Below are 15938 nucleotides of genomic sequence, written 5' to 3' on the forward strand. Positions count from 1 at the left end.
AAAATGTGATTGTAACAAAACACATGTATGAAACCTTTTTATATATGAAACCCAATTTTTATATTTAAATAACTTCTTTCTTAAAAAAAAGATCACAGAAAGAATAATAGTTTTAAGGACAGCATTTGATAAGTAGCTGTCCTGTAATTCTAGGACATTTTAGACTTTTCTCATATTGAAATGTTGAATGTAATAACTACCAAGTGGGGATAAATTTAGAAAATGATCTTAATTTATAAACAAATATTGTGAATTTCATAGGACATCCCTCTATAAAAATGGTGTAGTGCACAGTAAAATATATTTTCTATGAAAAGGTCAATGACATGCCAACAGTGTACCACTGAAGAGGAATTGTATCAGGGGCACCTTGGATCATTGAAGGATCATTGAATTAGTACCCAGAACAAAAATACAACTAATAGCCTGTTTTTGTCAATAGTGTGTCTGTTTTTGTTTTGCAGTGCTGGGGTTGAACCCCAGGCTTCATTAATGCTAAGTGAGCACTCTCCCACTGAGCACTCTACCACTATCCCCTGGCAGATACCGCTTAACAAGAGAATCAAAGTCAGTATCAGCCAGGCATGGAATCAAGTAATAATATACACTTCATATCTGTGTGCCTGAGGCCCCCAGTTTTGCTCACTCTTGGCTGGAGGTTAACTCTAGGTCTTAGGGAAAGCCTGCCTTCCTAGAGGCTGTTCACCCAGTTCTTAGTCTGTGGACTTCCTCCATGTCAAGCCAGGAGGGTCTGTCAGTGCAGCTGAAATCTACTGCATTGGAAGAACTCAGTATCATATACATGACTTTCCTGCCAATGGCATATCCTGCACCCAGTCATGAGGCAACATCACCTGATCCCAAACTGAAGACAAAGCTACAAAACTGACATGTACCATTCAACAACTTAAATGTCAGCAACAAGTTAGAAGCACAGCAAGACTCAGGAACTGTCCCAGACTAGAGGAGACTAAAGAAACAGGACCACTGGACACAATGAATTATGGATTTAAAAACAGCCCCAAGCTAGGTTTTATTTTGGTTATAAAGGGCATTGTTGAAATAATTAGCAAATTATGAATAAGTTTTGTAGATTACATATTAACATTTAACACAATTTGATGTTTTTGATTTTGGTCTTTATGCTATAGTTACATAAGGTAATTTTGTTTTTAGGAAATACAAGCATTTTGTCATAAAGAGGTATCATGTCTCCAACTCACAAATGGTTGAGAGAAAATTATCTTTGTTATATACTTATATTTATCTAGAAAGACAGGAGGACAAGGGTTAAAGCAAAGCTAGTAAAATGTTAACATTTTGGGAATGTTTTCTAGGAATTCTTTGTACTAACATTACAAAACATCTAAGAAGTTTGAAATTATCAAAATAGAATATTTCTAAGAGAAACATAAAATTTTAAAATCAACAAGTAACATTACACTCAATAAAATAAGCCATAGATCTATATAGATACTATTAATTGAATAAAGGGAAAGTTGGATGAGGCATAGGGATATATGTAACAGTCTCAAATTATCTTCATATAAAATGCTAAATAACTACAAAGAGTAAAGGCAACATTACAGAACAGAAACCCTACCACCTTTAGGGATCAATGCTAACATCATCAGTAATGGGATTCAAGGGGAAAGTCATAGAAGCATTTCGGCAATACTCTTGCCAAATAACATGTAATCTGGTTTCAGTCATAAAAATACAGAAAAGTATATCTGAGGCACATTATATGAGCATTCTTCCTTATCAGATTCACGATCATGAAGGTCAAGGAAGAGACTGAGGAATGTTTGACCCTGAAGGAGTCAACAAAATGCGACAATTGGGTACATTTCATGAATCTGAATGGTACACTGTTGTTATGAAGCACATTATTAGGAAAGTAGCAAAACTGGAAAGAATCTGATGATGGTAGAATATATTATAATAGAATGTATTAGTATTAATGTATCATTTATGAAAGCTGTATTGCATTTTTGTAGCATATTCTGAATTGTAGGAAATACTAAAGTAATCATGAATGGTGGTGTATGTCAGCAATTTAATTCCAAATGGTTCAGGGTGGAAATGGTTCTTATACTAGAGCCTGGAAATTTTCTTGAATATTAAGAGTATTTACAAAACATCAAAATTGTATAAATGAACAAAGAGAAAAGGTGAAAAGCCCTAAGCGCATTTTGTTTCTCATCAGGAAAGGGATATAAGTTAATGCATAAACCATTAAAAGTATGTAAGTTTGATGACAGTATAATAATTGTAATACTTTAAAGTAGTACTGGCCCACCAAAATGCTGTCTGTCTAAATCTCTAGGTCCATATGTGGTGATACAATTTGTATCATACAAATAATTCATCATTAATATTATATTTAGATACATGGAGGTAATATTGATCCCTTGATTGTTTAGGTGCCTTTTAAATATCTGGCATTTAGACAGTTTGATGACATTAATATCTGAGATACTAGTTCACACTTGTACTTCAAATTTAGTGATACGTGCAAAGAAATTTCAAATATTGTATGAATTCCCTCACATATCTATGTGACAAACATATTTTCCTTCAATAAATTTTCCACATCACACATTTAGTGGGAAACAATTAAAATGCCAATGGTCTGACAGATATGATGCTATCATTAATATCAAATATTTTCCCTTTAAAACTTCTGTGTATTCCTGTGATGCTTCCCAAAGTAGATCTTTTCTTGGCTTATCAGTAGATCTTAAGGCAGAAGTTCTAGTGGGTCAAGAACAAATTCTGTAGCAAGTGGAAAGAAAAATAATTATATTCTTCATCTCAAACACTTCATAGTTAACTAAGCAAGAATTAGTAAACAAAAACTTAATAACTTTTCCATGTTAATATAGTGAAAACCATGTGTGCATGACTACAAGGTAACTCTGAAATATAATTTGCCCAGAGTTGCCCACTGATTTATCAATGTGGCTGAGGATCAGAGCTTCAGGTTTTCCACCCTGCATTCAGGAATTCAACAGCCTTATATGTTAAAGCATTTGGCAAGCTCTGAGTGACAAGATGAAGATGATGAAAGCCATCATCATCTTCATCTTGTCACCAATCAGACCCCCTAAGTTTAAAAACACAAGGACAGGATACTTCCTTAGAGTGGTGGGTGCTATGAGAGGTATAAAACAAGGGTATACTATTGGAACACAGAAGTGACTTCTGTCCCCATTTTAGGTCAATAGTATAGGTTGTGGGTTGAGGTGACACCTGAAGGATAAAAAGGAAGTATGACAGAGAGAGAGAAGAGGTGCCTGCAAAGAGTGAGAGGTGAGGAATACAAGTATCACAGCGTGACTTGAAGCTAGAGCAGAGGGGCAGAGTAGGGTGTGTGCAAGAGATAAGCTGAATGACCTGATGGAATTCAATTGATTTGGATATCTGAATTCCTTGCTAGGAAAGCTGGAACTTTTCTTGAGAGCAAAACCAATGACAAAGTCAATGTCAGGGCATTTGAAATGCTTGACCAAGTGTTCCTAGATGAGTCTGGGCTTTTGGCCACAACCAGATAGAAGTGGGTGATGCCTTTGTTTTCATAGTGGTGGCAGAAGTGAAAAAAAAAGTCAATCCAGAAAAAGGTATGTACAGACAGTCTGAGCCTTTACAGGCCATGAATGTGAGTAAATGATAAATGAGTTTATTCTTCATTGGTATTTTTTTTCCAAAATTTTCATTTGATGTTTGTTTTTAAGAAAAACAATTGAATTCACGTAGAAATCTATTCACCAATCCAAGGAAAGCCATGCCATCTGCTGTGTATTGTGTTTTTCAGAAATCAACTAATAAATCCAAATTCAACCATAGTTTGGCAACATACCTGCTCTAGCTTTTCTAGATAAAGCCTCTGGCCAACTTCTCATTCATCTGAAATAAGGCAATTATTATTTACATTGCTTAGTTTAAACAGAGATTATCATGAATATGATACATTACTTAGAAAATGTAGCTTTTTCAAAAGAACTTTAAGGGACTAGAACTAACTTGAAGATGGCTTAAAATAATCACACAAACAAAATAAAAGTCCACTTATTTTAAGTTTATATAGAGAATAAGTATGTACAATGCTGTTAAACTTCCGAATCCACACTGGTCTATTAAATGTAAGTCATTTCAGATGGTGCTGCTTTAGCTAACTAACGGGCAACAATTGGACTCCTATTTTTAGATGGCAATAGAGTATGATTCTTAGCAAAACTCTGCCCTTTAGAAACTTCTTATCAAATTTTTCACTTCAATGTCATTTTCCTTAAAATAAATTTTCCATTATCTACTTTCAGAAAATTAAACATTTAACATCTTCTCAATGCTATCAAATTTTCAGCCCATTAAATTAAATACATATGTGAAGAAAGAGGTATTATCATAGCCTCATGTGAAAATCTGGTCAAAGTTTCAAAATATTGTTATGTGGAATATGACTAACCATCTTTTATTAACATGGTACACAAAGATTCCAGAAAATTCTATTGAGAGACAGAATAATGCCACGTGCTATATGGCACATGCCTGTAATTCCCAGTGACCCAGGAGGCTGAAGCAGGAGGATGGCAAGTTTGAGGCCAGCCACAAAACAAAAATTATAAAGGAGTAGGGATGTTGCTGGGGGTGGGGTAGAGCATCCCTGAGTTCAGTCACTATAAACACATACACACACACGCACATGCAGTATAAATATTACTTAGAGCCAGTTTAAACTTATGTTTCTTTGATTTGTGACTTTCCAGATTTGTAAACAATATGTAGCTGTTTAACTGTAACTGATTTCTTCCCTGGATTTGGGACCAAAGTTTTTGAAACATTTTTGCTAATTACACTTATGTGTTTACAAACATGTGGAAAAGCTTCAAACTGTACCCCATCTAGACTGTTCTTCATAAAAACCGTATTCTCTTACTGATTCCTCAAACAAGGTCCAAAAAGTAAGAGAATACTGAACATACTAAGTACTTTGAGGTGATAAAAATACTGTGATGTCCAAAGCCTTTATACAGTTTAAATGTGAAGGTAAGTAATTGGACTGACAGGGTTCTCAGGCTTTTCTTCTCTTTTTCAAAATGAAATGACTTGAGTACTAACTTTGGGTGAATTATAGTCATAGATATTAGTGGAATGTATAATGACATAGTCAAACATGCAGATAAAATAATTTGATCAACCTTCTTCCTCAGTATCTTTCTTTTCCCTCTCCTCCCTTCCCCATTGAAGGCATTCTGCAGGGATGACAGAGATCTGACTTTGCATCTTGATAGAATAGTGCTTTTTTACTACTGTTAAAGTCGGCCTGCTTTGGCAAACTAATGCTCTGCAAGGATATCTAGAGGAAGTACTAGAGTAACTTTCAAGTATTCTTCAACCTATTTATAAGCACTAAAAAATAAACATGTCTTTCTCCCAGAAAAATTAATGGAAAATGTTCCCCTCCCCCAAAAATATTCCTTTGCATTGTGTCTCCATTTACACATTCATTCATCAATGTCTTATTAAATGATACACTGCCTGATATTTTCTGGTATGAATGAATGAGAACATCTTGTATTCATATCATCTTTAACAATTTACAGAAATATTTCACAATTTTTTTTGGTGCATAATGTTCTAATTTCATGGTTGAGAGAGACTTCAATCCTGGGCCTTTCAGTTTTTTTTTTTTTTTCCAGAAAAATATGCATGTAAGCCAACAAGCTGATGGACAAAAAATATCAGCTAGCTAGGATCTTATAATTACATACTAAAAGTTATGTAATTTGTTCCCCATTTCAGCACCTTTTACTACATGGATTTTTATAAATCTTAGATTTGCTCTTCTCTTGATTTCACTAGAATGCAAAGGCAAAAGAAAACATCATATTGAGGCCTGACTTAACATAGACCTGCACTATTTTTCTGTGAGTTAAGAAGATCATGAAAACTCCTTCAGAGCCCTAAACCAAGGTTTATTAATTTCAAATATTCAATTCAATCAAAAAATCTACTTTAAGTTAAAGGACAGTTAAAAATATCATTTAACTTGAATAAAGTTAACAAGTTTCTTTTAAAAATAAGACCTCCAGATACTTTATAAAAATTGAAAATCTGTTTGTAATTCATTATAGTTATAGATTATCATGACCTTCAGTTAATATTCATAAGTCAACTAAACAACTCAGTATTTCAACAAAGTCAAAACAAGACAAATCAGAAATCTGAAACCCAAAAGATAAACAAAGCATAACTCACCTCAGCCAGATAGTCCTCAAGGGTTTGACATGAAGGCTGTGGGTTGGAAGTAGCACCTGCTATGTTTTCTCCCAGGTTAAAACTTCTGTTGTGTACCCAGTTGTCCCTTTTAAGTCTGACACAAGGACACCCTGGGACTGGCCTCCCACAGTGAGCACAGGGTAAACAACCTCTCTGTGTTTTCACTGGGAATCTGCTACTAACCTCCTGAAGCCTCATACTGATTCTGTGAGGATTTCAAAAGGCAAATTCTTAGTATTTCATTTTTTTTTCCTCCACTTGCATTAAAAAAAAAATGCCATAGGAATAAATAGAATTTCTCAGTGAAAAGAATCTTAACATTGAAAATCCATCAAAATAGAGTAGGGCATATAATTACAGGTTTTAAAGAGTTTTGAAGATATATCCATATTTCTTGGGGCCTCCTAACAAGAAATTCAAACAATACATGTGGAGAGTAATGGCAGGCAGAGATGTGTGACTTAAAGGGTAACACTTCTGCCTTCTTGAAAGGCTCTCCTTCAGGGTTTCTTGAGGACACCATTAGAAATACTGGTATTTAAACAGTAACCGTGTGAGATGATGGATACCTTAGTTTATTTGACTACAAAGACATTTCACTCTGCTAAATTGTATTAAAGCATCATGTACTCCTTAAACATATACAACTAGAAAATAAGAGTGAAGCTAAACTAGAAATACTTGTATTATTAGACCAATTGAAGAATTTAAAAACCATCCCTTAAAGAGATTTTCAAGCATTTGCTCTCACCATCTACATATTCTAACTATCACCTGGAGAAATCAAGCATTGGGCACTGAGAAATAATTCACAGCAACAACCACAGGGGCAGAACAAGATAGATGAGTTGATGATTAAGAATTCAAGACAATCAGCTCATAATTTTGTTACTGAGATATCAGAGGTGGGACCTGTCAATTCTCATTTTAATTGCCCCCAACACTGACCATGGAATTATTTTTAACCACATTGCAAAGTAAACTTCCTTTGAGCCCTGTGATATTCTTTCCCTGTATCAAAAGAAGACCTTACGTAGAGAGGAAACACTGCAAAGGTCATTTTGTCTCTAGGTAACATCTGGGGTAATATCAAGTATCACAATAAAAAATGGTTAATTTACTGAGTATCAGAATGTGCTAAGAGGGTAGAACTAGCAATCCAATACCCTTAGGGTTTAAGTTGAACACTTTCAACCAATAATTAAATTTTTACTATTCTATGTAAAGAAAGGCCTGTAAGTAACTTGGTCACAATATAACTGTCTGAATTATAAAGCTTCAAAAGTGCTGAGGTGAAAGTCTGGTAGAAATAGAAAATAGGAGAGAAAGCCATACAGACACAAAAAAGTGTGAGGGATATAAACTTCCTGGACCAATATTTCAAAAGTAAGTTCATTTAATAAAATTACTTCTGAAAATTGTATTGTCTGATTAGATTTTGCATCCTACTAATCTCATATTTTTTTCTCACTAAAAGTTATGCATTGGAGACAAATTAAGGAGATTAAGCTATTTTTTGTTGGTGTATATGTGGACATACTTCTGGATTTTGTGTTCTTCTACACAGAGTTCATTATATTCTTACCTTGGTGTTTTATCAGAAATTTCATTTTTAATTTCAGACACTTGAGATTCTAGCTTTTCAATTCTGAATTGCATCAACTTCATTAATGAAACATTATTATTTTCATTTGAAGCTCTATCAAATGTCTAAAGGAAATTGAAAGAACATATTTAAAAAAATATTTTTATAGTAGATGAACACAATATCTTTATTTTAATTTTATGTTGTGCTGAGGATTGAACCCTGTGCCTCACATGTGCTAGGTACTCCAGCCATAAATGACATATTTTTTAAAATAATTATTACCCAAATAATTATTTGTATATTTTGTTACTTTAATTTAGAATCAGTAACTCAGAGAGCAATTTTAAACATGTGGACAAAAGATGGTGGAGTTTTATCATCAAAGTCAATTGCTTTTTTTTTTTTTTTCTCTATTCTTTAGGGTTAGAACCCAGGGCCTTGCAAAGGCTACACAAACTACCACTGAAGTAGGACCTCAGCCATGAATCATTCTCATGTTAGCATCAGTAATGTGAAAAATAAAAAAGTATAAAATCATTTAATAATTGAAAAAAATCAAGAGAATGGTACACTCTGACTTCACATTTTTTTTTTGTTTCCTGCTAATTGTCTTATTAATACAACTACCCTTAAATATTGAATGATTCTCTGATAAAGTCATTTTTTCTGAAAGATGAAGTCAGTTTTTACAATGATGGGAAAATGAGATATTTAAAAATGACATCTTACTCTGAAAAATCTATAAAAGAAGTTTTCTCAAGGAATGTAGATGACCCACATAAAATGGAAATTTCCAAAATAAAATTTTCAGTGAAATTAATTAAAACACATTACAGATAAATAAAATAACCTCTGAAAATGGAGATGCTTGTTTTTCGTTTTCCTCTAAAATCTCTCTTGTTCTTTGTTCAATCTCCCATCTATGAGGCTCTCCTTGACCATTTTTTATTTTATTGTCCTGCACATAAATTTTGAGGTTTGCTACATCTTCTTCCAACTTCTTTTGATTGTTCTGTACTTTTTCACATGTATATTGTAGGCTTTCCAAAGCAAGTTCAAATTGTTCATCCAAATGTGAATATTTTGAAGCTGTAGCTTCTAGTTTTATATTGAGATTATCGACCTGCATGAATAAAACAACAGTGTTTCATAAAAAAAGAAGCATCTTGAGAATATTTGAGCACAAATTTGTCCAACAAATCCCAGTAAGTTTGCCTTTTCAAAGATCTACACTCTCTGCTTTGGATAGAGGTACCAGACATGATCGAAACATTTGCATGCTTTTATAATCTGTTTAAATTTTAAAAAAACACTGAGTTTTCCCATTATTTTAAAATTAACCTGAAATTTGAGAAAAGCATAATAGCCTTTCTGTGCAAGTTTTCTAGAAATTCATTTAACAATTACACATAGATTCTGTATCCAATCATAGAAATGAAGGTATGAAATAACTCAATTCCCTGGAACATTCCATGAAATGGTATTCTCTGATTTAATCTGCCTTGCTACACCATGGCAATGGAGGTAGCACTAAAAAAATCCTAGTTAACGGAAAAAAAAAAAAATCAACATATGTGAGGATTGATGTACAATTCTCAGCATTCCTGAGGGTAGTTAAGTAGTTTTTAAAAAAAAAAAAAAAAAAAAAAAAAAAAAAACACTGATTGAACCCAGGAGTGCTTAACCACTAAGCTATATCCCCACTTCTTTTTGAGACAGGGACTTGCTAAGTTGCTTAGGGCCTTACTAAGTTGCTGAGACTGTCCTTAAACTTGTGATCTTCCTGCCTTTGTCTTCCAAGTCACTGGATTGCAAGTGAGAAAACATGCATGATATTACAAAAAATGTAAAAATAAAACTCAGAATTTATAAAAAAATGCACTATAAAGAAAGTGTAATAAAATTAATTATAATAAAAATACAAATAACACTGTCCACTGACGTTTTTATCCTTAAACATTTAACATAATTGAAACAGGTGCAGATCAATGGTTGACAAATACAATTAATACATACTTTACAATTGATTTGATCTAGTTTCTTCTTCAAACCCTGTGCCTCATATTCTACTTCAAGGTGATTACTGGATGAATGTTCTAGTGAAGCCTCTGACATAGGTTGCTCTGTCAGGTTATCAGCCAGTTCTTGTGGAAGTTGTCTCACAACTACCTGAGGAGATATGTCTGTTAAAGATTTTGTAAATAACTTCACTTTTTGTTAATAATGTTTAAAACTGAAATATTATCATTAATTCATCTTCTTTTCCTCATGTGTAAATTCTGTTTATTTCTGAATTCTAACAAGGACACGGAAGGTGCTTTCTTCTTGCCTAGTTACCATCATATCCCTTAGACAATAGATTCAGCCCTGTATTGACTTCACATTTGATGAAATGCATCACAACCTACCAAATTCTCAAACAGAAATGGTTATGCAGGTCTGCTAGGAGTAGTGAAAACTGTACAGAAAATCATCCCTTTTTTAACAGAGGCTCAACTAAAAAACTGAGCTCTAACTATATTCAATCCTCTGTGTGAATCCAATAGATTCCCACCTCCTAAAAAAGTGAGGTCCCACTCAACCTGACCTTTACCTTCTTCACTCTCTTCAACTCCTTCAACTCTCTCCCCTCCTCACCCCATTCTCACTGTACAAAAATCTACTTGTTTAAATGGGAATTTAAATTACTTTGTTGAAAATGGGAATTCAATGCCAAATTAATGAATCAGGGAGCTGCAATTATCTTTGTACTAGAATAGTTCCTATCTGTTACATGATAGCAATTGAACCTTGAAATGAAAAGTATTAGCAAGTTATCTGTGAAGATAGGCAATAAATTCCAGAGTCAGCAGGAAAATTAAATCCACATCAGTTTTGCTGCAATGCATTGCATTTGTCCCAAATTATATTAATGATAGTAGATTTTTTTATAGTGTTGGTAGGAGATGAGAATAAAAAAATTGAGCCAGTTATTTTCAGAATTAAGTCAAACTTATGTGAATAAAATCAAATTATCAGTTAGAAATGTATAAAATGCTAGTGAAGGAAGTCTATTAAAACTATATCATCTACATTTCACTTCAGCTTGGAAACTTGGAATGGATTATTAAAGTAACCCACTTAATTTAATCTACATATGAGCATTCCCATTTATCTGTTTCATCATGGTCTTAAAAAGTATGGCAACATGAATACTTTCAAGTTAGTATTGAGGGCTGGAGTGTAGGCCTGGTGTTAGAACATGGGCATAGATTGCACAAGACCATGGATTCCATCCCCAACAGCAAAAACAGATATTGTTTCAGCAATGTTAATTCTGTATTATTAATATCAGCATATCTCTACTAAAAATCTATGACTTATCCTCTTGAAACTTCATTCCTATGTAAAGAAATAATTCCTGGTAAATACACAATGTCTTTACTCAAAATAAAGCATCTGCAGTTCTAAAGCTTTAAATGTTTCTTCCATTTTTAAATGTTAAAATCAGTTTCACATAAGGCGAAACTTTTTCCTTTTAATTGGCCCACATTTTACTATTCATCAGATAGGGTGTGTTACTCTAAAACATGTATACAATGTGTAACCATCATTGGCAGATTTATTACTTCAAACATGAATCATTTCATTGTGTTGGAAATCAGGTTTGCCATCATCAAATTTCACTGAATTCTCCTTCAAACACAATCCATATATTTTGCTTAATACTTACTTTTCTCTCAGAGTTCTTTTTATATTTATCTGATTTTTCTTTTAAGTGACAATTTCTATTCATTAACTCCATATGTCTGTTTTGTAGCTTGTGACTGGAGTTTTCATCCTCATCCTGACTTAGTTTTATGGTATCCCGTTGCTCTTGGGTATAAACAGGCAAGCCTTCTGTATCATCAGATTTGTTGTTGAAGTCATGGAACTCTTGTCTTAGAAATATAATTTTACTTTCCATTTGAGATAATCTCTCATCTATAGGTTCCAGTTCTTTGTAGTTTTGACTCTGTTCATCTTGATACATGTGCTTCATTTCATTCATTTGGCACTGGTTTTGTTTTAGGTCTCTTTGTACCTGGTTCAATATCATAGTCACTTTTCTAAGATCATGCCTTATTTGAATACAGAGGCCTTTTTCTTGGTCTCTGAATTTTATTCCAGGCTTGGAAAACTTTGGGGACTGAATCAGCCTCCTAACATTTCGTTTTGATATTTTGAAATTACGCTTGTCCTCTAAATCAGGGCACCCATCTCTTGCTGTCTGGGAAAGAAGTTCTTGTTCTCTTTGTGATGATGTCTGACTTTCATCACAAGGGTGTGGAGCAACAGCCTGACTGGCAGGGTATGATTTGGCTTCTGTTTCCTGTCTTTCGGTGTTTTGTTCTTTATTTTTCAGCTTAATATTTAGCTTTGTAATCTCAGTTTTCAGAGAATTAATCTGTTTATTATATTGCAATGTTGTTTTCCTAAATGTTTCCTCCATTAATTTGATTCTCCTATGAAGGTCATGACACTCTGCTCTTGAAACATCAAGATATTTCTTTTTGTCTTCCTCATTCTGACATTTCATTTGGTTCATTTCCAGACTCAGCATATCACATTTATCCTTCAACATGTGGAATTCATGCAAGGGCACTTTCTCTGTTTCATTCCTGGTAGAAACCTAAGGAAAATCAAGGAGACCTTTAGCTAGCACTCAATGAAATTAGATGTCACTATACCTCTGAAACTAAAGTTTGAACATGTACATTTATGCAATGAAAGGGTTGCAATACATGGATATCCAAGTGGAGAAAAATTAGATGTGAATTTCAGAGGTTAGAGAAGCAAAACTTTCTAAGAGTTCACAAGGTGTATTGAAGAAAATCAATCTATGAGTGTAAAAAATGATAATTTTATAGAATTTCAAAACTGAAGAAGCCTTTTTCTAAATTACAACAGATTGAAGACATCAGGTAAGTGATTAGGAACTTTGACCATGTTAAAGCATGAAGTTTGTGGGCTGGGTTTGTGGATCAATAGTAGAGTGCTTGCCTTGCATGTGTGAGGCACTAGGCTCAATCCTAGGCACCACACATAAATAAATGAATAAAATAAAGGTCCTTCAACAACTAAAATAAATAAATTAATAAAGTTTGCACTCTGATACTGATACCTCATATATACAGCCAGCCAATCCATAATAAGGGCCTTAGCTCTACACACATTTGGACAGATGAAATTTCCCAAAGTTCTTTAAGTTCCCTATTTCTGAAAATATTCTATATGTATTCTATTTTTTCAACATTTTTGCAATCAATTCTTATAATTGTAGCTATTGGTGAATGATAAATCCAGGCACTGTACTTAATTAAGCATTTTACATACACCAATTAACTTTTTATCACAATCTGAAACAAGGAATAATATAAATGTAAGCAAGCTGCTTCTAGTGCTCTTTCATCAAACTAGTCATTTCTCTGCTGTAAAAATAAAAACACAAAAGAAGGTTTGTGTTTTATAATATTAATCATAAATAAGATCCTATTTGGTGTGTTCTCAGAAAATCATGAGATTGCTGCTTATTAAGATTTGTTTCTTTTTTTGTAAAGTCTGGAACACGAGTAAATGTGAAATAAAGGAAATGAACTGATCTCATTTATCAGGGATGACATCCTTATCAATTACTAAGTAAAATATTATGAAATATCATAGTCTCCAAAAGTTTTTTTTGTACTGAAATAGGAGATTACTTGGAGAAAACTGTTTCTCTTCTCCTACATGAGGAAATGCTATCTTAACTAGGGTCTCTGCTGGCTGTGCTTTGCCTGCTTACTGAATGGTGGGAATAATAAGCTAACCTCCATATTAATATACCAAGAGGGTGAAATCACTGCCCCAAACTAGAACTTTATGTTAGTAACAAGGGTTTTGAGATTATGAAAGTCATCAATTCCTATGGAAATTATTATTGGATGTGGCCAATGTGAAAGTCACTATTGGACTGCTGCTGACAAATGGAGTTGAATTAAGAGCATTAATTAGGCCAATGCGACCAAAATGCCACCCTCAACCCCAGAATAGATACATTAAAAATATACATATATGGCTTTAAAATTATCTATACTTTTCCACGATGGATCTAGATACTGTTCTATGTATGTTCACAGATGCATGCAACACATTCACACAAAGAGACAAGCACTTGAAAACAACACAAAATAGTTTAAGAAAAAAAATTTCTTTTTATTTTTTGCCATGCCTCTCTCCTTTTATTTGCAAAGATGATTTGACAGAATTCTATCTTATAAATTCTGACATTATATTCTTAAGAATATATTGCCTCTGGGAGTCCTTAAGTTTGGCTAACACCTAAAGATTCATTTCAGTAAGGTATTGGTCTCATATTAGCAGTGGGGAGAAAGTCTAAAATCTTAATCAAGAGCAGTATCTGCAAATTAAAAAAAAAACTACTAAAAACAAGGAATCTATTAAACTATACAGACCTTTATCTCAAATAAATTACTCAAATTTTAACTGTAAAAATGACAGGTAAATTTGTCACATAGAAAAAATTGTCTTTAAAACATAAAACAGAATTATAAAAAACAATTTTTTAAAAACTCAGTTAACTTGTCCCATGATATTTTCAAAGCCTTTATCCTGTATCTGAACATAAAATTCCCTAAGTTAACATTTATGCTACTGATTGAACTCAACTCACCTTTTCAAAACATATGCTGAGCATCTATATGATGCCAAGATAAGCAATAAATGAATTTAGCTATAAATGTTATGATTTCATCTTAGGGAGAGATGACATTTTGGTTTAAACCCCAATAATAGAGAGTCACATACTGTGTAACAACAGCATATTTCAATAGTGGTCCCAGAAGTTTGTGGAAGAGATAGGCATTTTGTATAAGCACATGCCTACAATGATTGCATAATGAATGCCAACAACACATTTCTCAGATCATGTCCCCATAATTAAGTGAAACATGACCACACATATTATGTTAAAGGGATATTATGAATAGAGTAAGAAATATGAAGCTATACTGAAGACTAATTTACCTGATTTGAGTTACTTCTTACAGTCTTTAATTCTGTTTTTAATGTCCCAGAAGACAGTTGAAATTCTTTGTTCAATTCAATTTTTTTATTATGTTCCTCATCTTTTTCTCTTAACTGCTTATTCATTTTTTCAAAAAGCTGGTCAAAATCTCTTAACTTCTTCTCTTTTCCTTTTAAATCATGCCTGCAGTTCAATATGGTTATCTTAAAATTCATTTTATCAGAAAACAAATGTGCATTTTGTGTTCTGGTTCTTCATAGGTTGATTCATTAGGCTAATAAAAATTCTATGTTCTAAGATTCTTTTCCTTTCTAGCTCACCTTTTTAAATTTCTCCTTCAAACTTTTAAAAAACATATAAGTTAATAATGAAAGATCTTTCTGTCAGTTGGGAAATGGCTGTTACTAGTAACTCCAGTAGATACTATGGAAAGGGACTTTTGATATGGATCCATAAATTGAGTGTTTAAAATGATTTGGGGTGGGGAATCTGGGATGTGGATCAATGGCAGAGTGCTTGCCTGCTGGGGGCCCTGTGTTTCATCCCCAGCATTGCCAAAACAAACAAACAAACAAACAAAACAAAGATCATTTTTGCACTGTTATAATTCTTCCTTAGGCAAAAGAGTTTTAAAGACTAATTCACTAGTACTTAGCCTTTATATTCTTGAAATAAAACAGCAAGCACTGCAATTGAATGCCATTGTAACATGCCACTTTCAGAAGTTGTTCACATAGCATATGTCTGCATATTAGCAAGACCAATTTAAAGAGTCCAGTTCCTGTTGTTACAACTTTTAATGTTTCTTTTAGATAACACTTTCAATTTAGCTTGTTTATCATTATGTATTTTATAAACAATTCAAAATCCCCTTTGGAATAAGGCACAACCTAATATTTAGTCCAATGATAACGAATATATGTCCTTTCAACATAGAAATTTGACCAAATTTTGTTTACATATGAGGGAGAAATTTTAAAAAAATAATAATTATTTTCCATTTCACATTTGGTTTAATGGATG

The 15938-nt window shown here is 33.2% G+C and overlaps 1 protein-coding gene and 1 long non-coding RNA gene across 2 annotated transcripts in view; both read right to left on the minus strand.

Annotated features, from left to right (window-relative positions):
* Positions 1 to 1464: 1464 nt before the first annotated feature.
* Positions 1465 to 6480, minus strand: LOC139705374 (uncharacterized). The gene is made up of 3 exons (XR_011707244.1): positions 6262 to 6480; positions 3863 to 3909; positions 1465 to 2778 (listed from the first exon to the last, which is right to left on the minus strand). It is a non-coding gene; the product is annotated as an uncharacterized lncRNA (long non-coding RNA).
* A 1080-nt stretch (positions 6481 to 7560) lies between these two features.
* LOC139705508 (ankyrin repeat domain-containing protein 26-like) overlaps positions 7561 to 15938 on the minus strand; it is a 40426-nt gene continuing 32048 nt past the window's right edge. Inside the window, exons 16-21 of the mRNA XM_071611737.1 lie at positions 14915 to 15098; positions 11583 to 12521; positions 9887 to 10039; positions 8721 to 8993; positions 7868 to 7992; positions 7561 to 7582 (exon numbers count right to left, since the gene is read on the minus strand). Coding sequence (XP_071467838.1) covers positions 7561 to 7582; positions 7868 to 7992; positions 8721 to 8993; positions 9887 to 10039; positions 11583 to 12521; positions 14915 to 15098 — 1696 coding nt within the window. The remainder of the gene's footprint in view (positions 7583 to 7867; positions 7993 to 8720; positions 8994 to 9886; positions 10040 to 11582; positions 12522 to 14914; positions 15099 to 15938) is intronic.

This window comes from Marmota flaviventris, chromosome 4, assembly GCF_047511675.1.
Source record: "Marmota flaviventris isolate mMarFla1 chromosome 4, mMarFla1.hap1, whole genome shotgun sequence".
NCBI classification, from domain to species: Eukaryota; Metazoa; Chordata; class Mammalia; order Rodentia; family Sciuridae; genus Marmota; species Marmota flaviventris.